Consider the following 12206-nt stretch of genomic DNA (forward strand, 5'->3'; position numbering starts at 1 on the left):
CATTTAGATCTATCCAATTTAGACAAGTAAGGATGAGGAGAAAGCAATATCTTCGATCAAAGAGGAGTGCCAATTTAGCTTCTACTTCAGGTTAGTACAAAAAGAGTCTTATAACATGTTTTGTTCTGTTGAGCAATCCTGTCAAGACGATATGTGCCTCCAGCATATGATTATGCAGCTTGGTTTGTTTAACATAATTTTTATTGCACCTTTCTTATTTTATTGTAAATTGATTCATAAGGTGATTTTGATGCCTATTTTGAAAATGTAGAAACACAATTATTTGAAACATTTAAATCTATCCAATTTAGACAAGCAAGGATGAGGAGAAAGCAATATCTTCAGTCAAAGAGGAGTGCCAATTTACCTTCCACTTCAAGTTAGTACAAAAGATGAAAATTAACCAATCACTATTTAGTAAAATATTTTTAAAAAATTAAAACAAAAACCTCTTATTTATTATTATTCAATTGAAACATCAAGTACTAATTAAATACAATAAACATACATTAAAAGTGTCATAATAATAATAATTATAAAAAATGTCAGTTACAACTATTCAAATTCTACAACTTATACATATTAAGACTCTTATTACTTTTCATTTCTTAATTTCTCATACTAATTGTCAAAAATTTCTTAAATTTAATGTAACATTTTTATATTTTTTCATTCTCATTCATTTATTCTTTTAATTATTTACAAACAAAAAAACCGCAGGAAAGATAAAGACTAGCCATTAATGCAAATCGAAAAATGAAAAAAAAAAAGAAAATACAGTTTTGTATAACTCTAATATAAATAACTTATGTCTTTTTTAAAAATAAATAAATTCAAAACATATTTATAATATGTTCTCTAAAATATTTTTAATATAACATTTATTAAAATATACTATATAATATAAATAATCTACTTCTTCGCGCATTGTGCGGGTATCACTCTAGTTTGAATAAAAATATAAAATAATTTTACAGTAGTACATTAATATAAATGTATTTGAATATATTAATATTTGGATTAATACTTACTTTGCTTCTTATAGAATTATGCATGAGTATGATTCTTCTAAATTTTAATAAACCAAAATATTTTTATAAATTAAATAAATTACTATTTTAGTTTTTAATATTTGAGTTAAATTTTAATTTAGTTCCTAATATTTTAAAATTTTATTTTGTTCCAAAAGATTTTAACAGGTTTAATGTTATCCTATCATTAAATTTGATACTAATAGTTAATAGAATAAACGACGTAGACACTAATAACTTTACTAATTAAGTTATATCTTTTTTTATGTGTTAGAAAAATATAACCAATTTTTTTTAACACTTCTTCTCCTCAATTTTCTTTTGGTATAAAACTCTAAATCCTAATAATCAATCATCAATATTTTAAAATAATTTTTTTTTATATTAATGATCATTGATAGATCGATTTTATTTACATACTAAAATTGAATATTATTGACTCTTTAATTAATATACAAATTGTTTGTGTTAAAATTAATAGTAAAATAACATTAAATCTGTTTTAATTTTTTTTTAGAATTGAACTAGAATCTTTAAAAATTTTTAGGATTAAAATAAGATGTTTACAGTGTTAGAAATTAAATTAAAGTTCGATTCAAACGTTTAGGATCAAATAATACTTTATCCTCTATAAATATTAAGTATGAGTCAAATTAATTTTTTTAATATACCTAAATTAATCCATTTAAAAGACCTTTAAAAATTAAATTAACTTATATTTATTACTCACAAAAATAACTTTAACTTATGAAAATCTACATAAAGCTAAAAAAGTACATTAACTGCAATACTGCATTAATCCAATTAAAAAGTCGAAGTTTTCAAAAAAGAGAAGGTTGTGAAGGTGGACACGAGAGTGAGAGTACAGATTCAATGGTCAAGGATTAGGCCGTGGGATTTGGCGGCTGATTCAGTGGCATAATTGTAATTAATTCATAAAACAGTGGCATTTTGAAGAAGAGAAAAGGAGAGGTTTACATTGGTTTGGTGGGTCCCAATTTGGTAGTGCCAATGATATTTGTTGATTTTTGTGGCGTGGACCTTCTTTTGGCCACACCCTCCACCGTTTACCACGTCACCTTATTGTGTAAGCACAAACAATAAATAAATAAATGAAAAGCAAAAAAATTATTGCTATTATTTAAAAATTTTTTATTCGTGAAAATAATTTTGAAAAATATGAATAGACTTCTTGTGTAGCTCTATATAGGGCTAATACTGGACAAAATGTTAATGCATTTTCAAAAGAATAAAGAGTGCAGCAATTAACTTAATAAGTTATTATTGTATATTATTAATATAAACTATCATAACTAAAAGATTAAAATTTATTTAATTAACAAAGTTTGTTATTTAAGGATAAACCTTAATAATAGTATCTAAAGTTTTAATATCGTACATTTATTTCTTACAAGGGTATTCTTTCACTTTTGATTCTATCTTGTCAAATTTGTTTGATTGTTTCTACCACCCAACCATAATACCCACTTTCTAAACCTTGTCTTTTCTAGTTTAGGCACTAAACTTTTTAGTTAGTCGGTTGAACAATATTGCAGTCATAATTAATCATTTCAACAGTATAAAAAAGTTCCACACTACTACCCTTCAAGTAGAATCAACTTGAATGTAACTTGTCCTAGTTAACGAAAGCTAACCAAAAATTAATACTCAAGGGTTAATATATAGTACATTTAGTTTGTATTTATATTTTTTTTCTATTTTTATTTTTAATATTTTCTGTTTTAAGATCTTGTAAAAAAGAAATAAAAATCATAATTTTCTTTTCTTCCATAAAATTTTGAAAACAAAAATCAATAAAAAAAAAAGAACACAAACCGAACACGCTCTAATTTTCTTCAAACAGAAAGTTGTAATAGTTATTTCAAATTATAAACTATGTAGTACAATAAATTAGTCAACTAAAAGAATAAATTGATCTTATAAATGTAAACTATCTATAAAAAAAAATATAAAAATATGAATGTTCTATATAAGGAATGTCATACTCTTAACTAATTTAAAATACTAAAATAATCAATATATAAGGTTACTGATATAGCCAAAAAGTCCTCGGTGAATATCATTTTAATTTTGACACAAAATAGAGGTAACTTGCATAAGAATAATAACACTTTGTACCTTAACTTCCCCAACATGAACATAGAAGAAAGAAAATACAAAAGCAAACAAATTAAAAGGAAGATGCAAAACTTTTGTACCCAGAAGCATCTAATCAGATCAATAAGTAGATGCTGAACACTGAGGCCATGTATCTACTATATGTCTATCTATCAAGCACCATCTGATGGCAAAGTGCTCTGAATATTTGAAGGCATAAGGATGTTGAATCCATCTGCTGCTGTAGATACAATCATCCCAGGAATCTGAGCATGCCAATGTAGTTCTTTGAGGACTTTTTGTCCCTGATTTGAGATGAAAAGAAAATAAATGAATAGAACTGACCATGAGGATAAAATTTCAAATAGGATTTGCATTAAAAGAGAGTGCTTATGATTTCAACATTTAGAGTTTGACCTACCTGATGAATAAATAGTAGTTGGGGAGGAAGATCTTCAGGGGCATTCACTAGTTCTTTGGTTTGAGCCTTGAATTCAGCCTCCTCTTCCTCGTCCTTTTCTAAAGAAAGGTCCCATATCCTGTAACACAAGTCAACACAGATTACTCAGTTTTCTAATCGCAAACAATTATAAGACAAAATAGATGATTGATGGATACTAATATCTATTTGGAAGTTTATTAATGGCATTTGGCAGATAGAGGTATAAATATTTTACTCACGTAAGCTGATTATCGGATGACGAAACGGCCAATGATGAGGCTTCATGTGGACTCCACTCAATGGATGTGATTGGGTGTTTATGGTATTCAAAATGTGCTACCACAGAATCTCCTTCCTAACCACAATAATGCACTTTTCGCATGAGATTTGTGAAAACAGCACTAAAAAATATCAGCCGAAAGATCAGACATATGTAAGCTAAGTCTTCACCATAATGCATCTCAAAGGATAAGATAAGGAATCATGGGTAAAAAATATTATGTTAAGTACCATGTGATCCAAATCTTTTTCTAAGAAAAGTGACTAAGCAAGAAAGCGTCCTTAATACAAGTCAATGAGAACACAACACACAACAAATGCAGTAAGATCTGTATTATGAATGAAAGCATGTTTTATTATTTTGTTGTTTTTCTTTAAGGGTATAGGGTGATCTTGACCGCTACAATCATAGAGCTCATACCTTGAGCAATCTGAGATCACGAATGGAAATTGTCCCATCATCACTCCCCGAGGCCAACATAATACTAGCCAACCTACTCAGTTTAATCAAGTACAATATAAGAAAGACATGTAGAATGAATGGCAGTGAAATAGAAGCATCATAAAAGTGAATGCATTAATACCTGTTCCATGATATAACATTCACATCAGCGTTATGTGCTTTAAAAGATGCAGCTGGAGATTTCCCCCGTCGAGTATCCCATATAGCAATGCTTCCATCCACAGAACAAGAAGCAAAAACATCAGGCTCCGCAGGGCTCCACTGCAGGTATTAATTGAACAATACATCTCATTTTAGATTGATAGATGAAGAAAAACTACTTCTACATTGCAGATAGAACTGCACAAATATTCAAACAACAAGAAGAGCAACTAATGCTTTTTGCATTAGTACATACTTGCAGATCTTCAACACTAGCAGTATGTCCAACAAATGGAGTATTGTCAACATTCCATGTTGCAGCAGATGTTGGTTCCCACAGATAAATACAATTCTTGCAATCCCCTTAAAACATGAACACACCATTGTCAAGCCTCATATTTTCATTATTTTGTAAAATGACACACTAGCAAAAAATGTAGCTAAACTGAGAAAAAGATATAACCAAAGATTACCAGATACAAGCCTTCCAGGAACAAGAGGATTCCAGTCAATAGCATAGCCTTCATCTTTGTGTTTATATTTAGATAGGGGGTCCTGAGTAAAAACTGCAGCAGCTCCTTGGATACCCTCTGTTTCTGACTCTGCTAGAGCATTCAGATGAGAGCTTAAGTCCCAAACCTACAAATCAACTAGTTAACTATCAGATTGTATACTAGACCAAAGAAGGTACGAGGCATAGTAAGAACAAAGTGGAAGTTAACGTTTATGATTGTATAAGATAATCTAGAATAGTATAGATGCATGTTTCATGTTAGTTGCGGCAAATAATTGAGTAATTAGGACCAATCAACCACATTTTCCTGGAGCTACAATTTATCATATCTAATCATGCTATTACTAGCTTTGAAATTTGTTAGAAATGTTGTATCCCGAACTGTTGTAAAACCAATTATAAAGGTGTGTAGTCCTATTTAGTTCCTATAATAAAACAAAAAACAGACTTATGGCCTGGGGTAGTATTTGGTTTCTCTAACAAGTACCTAACGGAGTGCCATAATAGAAAGATTTATATGAGGTTGAGCCAAAGTTTTATGATTCCATGTTTTCCAAAACTAAGCCTGCAAGGTACAGAAGCACGTGATAGTAACTAAACCAGTAAAGTCCTACTCACAATGATGTAATTAATTGTTAATTTTTTCCCTATGAACAATTTTTTGTTTTCTCTTATACTCTGATAGTACCAAGCTTAACTCTGTTAGATTCAATTGAAAGATAATTTGTGCCTCTTTATCTTGACAATCATAAGTTTGTAACCACCTGAACCAAAGACCCCGACTCAAACATATTAATTTGACCAGCTTAAATGACTTAAACATCCATGAAAACTAAAACATATGGTCAAAAGTCTGACCTGTACATAACCAGTATCTGCCCAAGCTGCACATATATGTGGGTTTTGTGACATGGAGCGTATACGGTTGACACATCCTTCGTGTGTTACCTTCCGCAACTGTAAGAGAAGAATCAAAATTTTAAGATCAATCTTTAGAACACCTAATAAAAGGAACAAATACAAACAAAAATCAGGGCTATTGCCTGCAAGGTGGGACCCTGAGCTCCATTTTCATCTTCATCGTCAGTATCATCTTCACTATCACTATCCTCACCATCCTCATCACCTTCATGTTTAGGCACCAGCTCACGCCTCTTCCCAGTAATATTTGAAACTTTAAATATTCCAATAGAATTCCAGGAAGCTTTCTCCGCCTTGAGTGCATCCAACATAACAACAATATGACATTGTCAAACAACAGAAGCAAAAATGAAAATAGATAGAAGATACAAAATAATAATAATAAAGAGAAATATCCTCCTAAATGTTAGTAATTACAAAGCTTGATATCAACTTCTCTAATCCCTGTTTCAAAATTGAAAATGCTAACTCATAATAAAAACATCAAGTTGATTAATGAAAATTATTTACTTAAAAAAAAAAACACTCACCTGAGTCCCTGCCATGAAATATACCGTGTGGGGAAATTCTGTTCGAACTAAACCCAGAGTGTCTCGTACAATATCAAAGCTGTTTAAACATATTCATAGCTTTAGATTATTGAAACTAAGCAGAAATTAGAACAAGTTTCCAAAAAGGCCGCATCGAATTTCCCTCTGAATTACAATGCTGACGCCAAAGCAAAGCAACTCTATTCAACACGTCTTTGATCATAGTGTAACACTAAGTCCATCAACAACAAATGGGTTTTGTTTATTCATATAAATTGCAAACAGATTACAAAACCAAAAGTATGAGAGGGAAAAAGATCAATGCTCATTCAAATTTTACCTTAAACAGGGCCATCCGATGTGAAACGCATGAAGAGAGTTGTAAGCAGAAGGATCACACTGGAGTTCCTCACCTTCCTCCAACTTGTCCACACCAGGTTGCCACACCTTCACCGGATGTTGCGGCGGCACCGAAGAAGACCCTTCCCCTTTCTTCGAACCCTGAATTTATTTTAGTTGCACACAAATCCAGAAAAAAAAAAGAAAAAATGAGATAGATACAGCTACAAAAGAAGCAGAGAGTAAATCGAGGTTGTGGAAGAGGGTTAACTAGGCCACAAGATTGAACCTTGTTCTTTCTCTTGGCTTTCATACGGTGTTTTATCCCGCGAGTCATCTTCAAATTAGTTCAGATTCTTCTTCAGAGTTGAGAAACTGATGCAAAATCGATAAGCCAATGAATTACAAAAGGAAAACCATATATAATAACTTGAATCGTATTCAGACTAATTTTCGAAACAACTCAAACTATATTATATTATAATAGCTCAAGCTCAAACAACAAAACACACCTAGCACAAACACATACATATACCAATTCGCAATTTGGTAGCCATTTTCAACTGTGACAGAAAAGGAAGGGATAGGCAGAGATACCTGTTGGTGTACCAATCCAATAGACGGCGGCGACACGCTGTGTTGTGGCGGCGGAGGAACACGCTTTATGGAATGGAGTTATGATGCTGAGCTCAATAGATGGGCGAGAGAAGTTGAATGAATAAGCTTGAAGCTTGAGTAGTGTCCAGTCACCGGAGGAGAGTGGCCGCCGTGAAGGTTGGGTGGAAGGGAGCTAGGGAATAAGTGGTACAACTACTGAGCAGACTGGCAGTGAGTGCGGTGCCCCAATTCCCTAAAAGTCTAAAACCCCTAACTTGCTTGCTTACTTTCTCTCAACCGGGCTCAGCCCGGCCCATCCGGATAAAACCTGACCTTAATCAGATTGATTATTAGACCACTAGAATTGTTTAAAGTTACCAAGCTAGTAATTTTTTTTTTTTTTTACAATATTTACTATTTAGTTAAGGCTGACAATACATATCTTAGGGTTCTTAATCTGCACAACTACTAAACTAATTAATTAATTTAATAATTTAGAGTATTAATTTTTATTTTTTATTTTATTAATATGTATGAAATTTAGTTTAAAATTTTTATTTATTTTAAAAAAATTTGATATTTTTACGGATAAAATAGAATAGGATAAAATTTAAAATTTTAAGGTGCAAATAGAGTTAGAATTGAGAAATTCTCAACTCGCGAATAAGGTAAGAATTAAAATAAAATTTTAATAAAATTTTTAACTTACATATAGAATTAAAATAAAATCTAAATCCTACCCGATTTTACCCATTACCAATTTTATATTTAATATTATCAAACTAGTAATTCAATTTGCTAATAATATATAAACAATATTTGATATTATGAAATGTAGTAATATATTCGAATAATTTTTTTTTCTAATCAACGAGCAGGATCAGAATGAAAATTTTAGTAAAGAATATGGTTCATTTTAAAATTCTACGGAATTTAAACTCACACGTAGAATTAGAATAAAACATTAAAACTTAAATCCTATTCTATTTTACATATTATTATCCTTAAATATTCGGATAGTATAAAAAATTGTACAATGCTAATATTGATTATTGGTCAACCTAAAGAATTAGTACAACTAAAATTTTCAAGAAATATTAAATAGATTAGAAAAAGAAAAATCAATTTGTATAAGAAAAAATCTTTATAATATTTCCTTTTTATGTAATATTTTGTCATTTTGATGTTTTTCTTACATGTTATTTATACATTAAAAATTAATTTTTAAATTAATCATTATGTATTTATAATTTATGTATAAATATATATATGTAATTAAATTTATTTTTAATATATATTTTATATTAATAATTGATTTAAGTATATAACTGATTAATTTTCTTCATGTGATATTTTGTTATTCCATCGTTTTTTATGTAATATTTTGGTCCAACATTGATCATCAATATGATTTTAAGACACGGTTATTGTTCAGAACCTAAAAGAGATGTAAAAAATAAAATATTTAAAATAAAAAATAAATCATATAAAATTTATTAAATATTATTTGTTTATTCTTTTTAATAACTTAGGTACAATGTGATAGATATCATAGCATTCACTTAAACAAATATTGCTTTGACAAGAAACAAAATGCTTAATAATGTTAACCCTAAAAATAAAGGATAAAATAGAAATACACAGATATTCATGATTAATAGTCAATCTAGTTGATAGTTTATACCAATTGTACTTCAAACTGAGAAGGCTACTAATTATATTCAGAATGATGGTGTTACAAGTTCTCTGAGGAAACACATGGAAAGAGGAAAATTACAGTGAAATCTCACAGAATATAGAAAGCAAACTCAATAGTCATGCAAGTACATAGCCATAACTTATAACATCATGATCATAGTAGCAAACCTTAGATGTTTGCCAAACTGAGTTGAAATCACACAACTGTGCTATAATCTCTGGAAAAATTTGGTGGTTTTAAAAGCCATATAGTCACTCAGCATTTTTCATTGTACTTTCTGCAGAGGATGCTCAGCCGACTCCTGTTTTACGACTTGGAGCTGGAGCATGTGCTGGAATAATTGCCATGTCTGCAACTTATCCAATGGATATGGTTCGAGGCAGGATAACTGTACAGGTAAACTTTCTCCATTCTTTTTTATTTTTTACCAAACACGTTTTACTTTTGAGCTAAATTGTTAGTCATGGACGAAATAGAAATAATAGGTTATGCAAATTATGGAGTCTGGTTCAGGTAGAAGTTATGTTTTATTGGAGTTGTGAGTAATTTAAGAATATGTATTCTCTTTTTATAGTTGATGAGTGTGACCATGATTATATACATGGAAGAGAACTTCATCCCATGTTCTTTTTTCAAAGATTATATCATTATGAATTAATAAACTTATGTTACATCAGATGTTTCTACCTCGACCTCTTTGTTTTTGACAATTTCATGCTTGGATCTGTTAGCTTTTCTTTTAAATTTAAATTAATTTAAGATCCTTAACTAAGCTCTTAATAAATTATATTAGTGGGGTGAGCCTTTTCTCAATTTATTTTAAAAGCTCTTTATGTAAACTTCTAAAAGTATTTGCTGATATTTTTTTGGCCTTGCTTATTTGTGGATGTTAGACTACTATGTCACAATTTCTCGAACACGTTTCTCACATGTAGTTGACTTGATATTCTCGCTCTTATTTTTCCAGATTCCTTATGTGGGTCTCAACTTTGCTGTCTACGAGTCTTTAAAAGATTGGTTAATCAAATCCAAACCGTTTGGTCTAGCTCAAGATTCTGAGTTGAGTGTGACAACACGTCTGGCTTGTGGTGCTGTTGTTGGAACTTTTGGACAAACTGCTGCTTATCCTCTCGACGTCATTCGTCGAAGAATGCAGATGGTGGGCTGGAACCATGCTGCTTCTGTTGTAGCTGGGGACGGAAGAGGCAAGGTCCCGCTCGAATACACTGGAATGATAGATGCATTTAGGAAAACCGTTCGGTACGAGGGATTTGGTGCATTATACAAGGGGCTGGTGCCAAATTCTGTAAAGGTCAGTCTCATCTAATATACTCAAGAGGTACAATCCTTTTAGTGGCCTTACTTTTGTTGCATTGTAACATTCTTCAACTTGCTGTTTTGCAGGTGGTGCCGTCCATAGCAATCGCATTTGTAACGTACGAGGTGGTGAAGGACATTCTAGGAGTCGAGTTCCAAATATCAGACTGAAGTTTGATAAGAGTATAATATCCATTTAACCGTTTGGTTTTTCGTTTTTGTAGGCAAGGGGATGCAGAGATGATAGATCATAGTTGTTATTTTTTTTTTCTTTTTAGAAACTCTTAGATTTAGTGTCCATAAATTTATTCCCTTGTTTTTTTTCCTTGTGAACATTTTGTAGCTTTCACAGCTGCTTATTCATCTTCTATGTCAATAAGTTGTGGAAAAAACAATGCAACTACATAGCTACCTTGCTCTTTGCACGAGTCAAGAAAGCGTTTTTCCTCCTAGTGGAATTTGCAGTGGAAGATTATTGAGATTTTGGATCCCTATTCAAAGCAAATTGTAGGTTTGGAACTAATGGTGTTATATCATTTTTTTATGTGCATGTTTCTATGGAACCTGGTTAATGCAATGTTTGTTTTATCTACTACCATGCTTTTGGAAGTTTTATATATGTGAAAAATTGAGGCTATGCACATATTATAAGTTCAGTTCAATTGATTGGATAATGTTTCTACAGCGTTAGTATCCTCACAAAATATAACCTTAATTAGTGATGGTGAACCTGAAAATGACATACGTTGATCAGTTGATGTACGGAAATTTATGCATCTATGTGTTTAATTGTGGTAACATGGGAAACATGAAGATCAGATAATTACATGCTCAGAAATATCTACTAAGAAAAATATGTCCTCTTTGATGTGAAAAGTGGGGGTGCGGGAAAATTTGGGCCAAATTTGTTCATGCTTCTGCTTGCAACGTTGTTGCCATCAAACGTTGTTGAGGCAGCTGAGGCAGAATGCAGCAATTGTTGCAATACTTCAGAGATACACGTGTCATGTTTCAGTAGGAAGTAGGAACAATGTCCAACCCAATTTGAAAATATTGTACCCTTGTATCCCTTGATTTTCAACTCCTTCAGACAGACCATTGTGCCGTTGCAAACTGTATATCTCTTTCTGTTTGTGTATGGAACCATATCATCAACTGAACACCATTCTTTGCGCTCTTTGCTTCTTTCAGATCAACAATATCCTCCTACTTCTTGGATTCCATTGTCTTTGCGCTTGCCCACGACAAAGGATCTTAAATCCCAAAGTGTTTTAATTTGCTCATTTTTCCGGGCATTTCTTTCAAATTTTTCCTAATAATATAATTACTTAAATGGATACAATCAATTAATTCTTACCTGAATTACGTAATAAATTTCCTTTTCTTTCACTTTGTAGTTGTAGATAGACTTGTAGCTAAAAGTCACTGCTATGTGTGATACTTATCTTCCATAGTTTTCAATAAAATCGAATTTGAAGAGGAACATCCAAATTACCATGAACTAAAAATTGAAATACAGGAATCAAATTTACTGTTTTTACTTTTTACCATCTTCTGCAGGTAGCTTCAGGATTTCAGGAGAATATGGCAGGAGAAAAGCTGTCTTCCTCTCTATTACTACTTCAAATTCAAGACTGTCCTTTGCTCGGAGAACGCTGCAAGAAGAGTTGCAGCTAAACTCTCTGTAAAGGTAACTATAAACTTGATGGATCTATAGTTATTGATATTTGAAATTGCTCTATATGAATCTAACACCAACTCAAATAGACTTTCTAGGGGACTCAAGAGATAGATAACTACTATGGTCAAGATAAG

The 12206-nt window shown here is 31.3% G+C and overlaps 2 protein-coding genes across 2 annotated transcripts; one reads left to right on the forward strand and one right to left on the reverse strand.

Annotated features, from left to right (window-relative positions):
• Positions 1-3044: 3044 nt before the first annotated feature.
• On the reverse strand, positions 3045-7716 carry LOC112733685 (protein HEAT STRESS TOLERANT DWD 1). The gene is made up of 13 exons (XM_025782729.3): positions 7376-7716; positions 7068-7153; positions 6780-6940; positions 6440-6518; positions 6032-6202; positions 5847-5945; positions 4948-5113; positions 4731-4837; positions 4455-4594; positions 4292-4364; positions 3831-3946; positions 3571-3688; positions 3045-3454 (listed from the first exon to the last, which is right to left on the reverse strand). The coding sequence occupies exons 2-13, from the start codon at positions 7113-7115 to the stop codon at positions 3323-3325; spliced, it is 1410 nt and encodes a 469-aa protein (XP_025638514.1). The 5' UTR covers positions 7116-7153; positions 7376-7716; the 3' UTR covers positions 3045-3322.
• A 1322-nt stretch (positions 7717-9038) lies between these two features.
• Positions 9039-10843, forward strand: LOC112762596 (mitochondrial adenine nucleotide transporter ADNT1-like). The gene is made up of 4 exons (XM_072213479.1): positions 9039-9198; positions 9358-9470; positions 10042-10386; positions 10479-10843. Exons 2-4 carry the CDS (start codon positions 9420-9422, stop codon positions 10560-10562), a joined length of 480 nt encoding a protein of 159 aa, XP_072069580.1. The 5' UTR covers positions 9039-9198; positions 9358-9419; the 3' UTR covers positions 10563-10843.
• Positions 10844-12206: the final 1363 nt, after the last annotated feature.

Source organism: Arachis hypogaea, chromosome 2, assembly GCF_003086295.3.
Source record: "Arachis hypogaea cultivar Tifrunner chromosome 2, arahy.Tifrunner.gnm2.J5K5, whole genome shotgun sequence".
Classification (NCBI taxonomy): Eukaryota; Viridiplantae; Streptophyta; class Magnoliopsida; order Fabales; family Fabaceae; genus Arachis; species Arachis hypogaea.

What these genes read in the sequence shown, in the direction of transcription:
- LOC112733685 (XM_025782729.3), bottom strand. Translation starts at nt 7,115, where the DNA reads ATGACTCGCGGGATAAAACACCGTATGAAAGCCAAGAGAAAGAACAAG. An exon ending in AAGCCAAGAGAAAGAACAAG is followed by an intron (nt 6,941 to 7,067) that starts GTTCAATCTTGT and finishes AAATAAATTCAG; the next exon opens with GGTTCGAAGAAAGGGGAAGG. An exon ending in TCCTGGAAGGCTTGTATCTG is followed by an intron (nt 4,838 to 4,947) that starts GTAATCTTTGGT and finishes TCATGTTTTAAG; the next exon opens with GGGATTGCAAGAATTGTATT.
- LOC112762596 (XM_072213479.1), top strand. Translation starts at nt 9,420, where the DNA reads ATGTCTGCAACTTATCCAATGGATATGGTTCGAGGCAGGATAACTGTA. An exon ending in GAGGCAGGATAACTGTACAG is followed by an intron (nt 9,471 to 10,041) that starts GTAAACTTTCTC and finishes TTATTTTTCCAG; the next exon opens with ATTCCTTATGTGGGTCTCAA. An exon ending in TGGTGCCAAATTCTGTAAAG is followed by an intron (nt 10,387 to 10,478) that starts GTCAGTCTCATC and finishes GCTGTTTTGCAG; the next exon opens with GTGGTGCCGTCCATAGCAAT.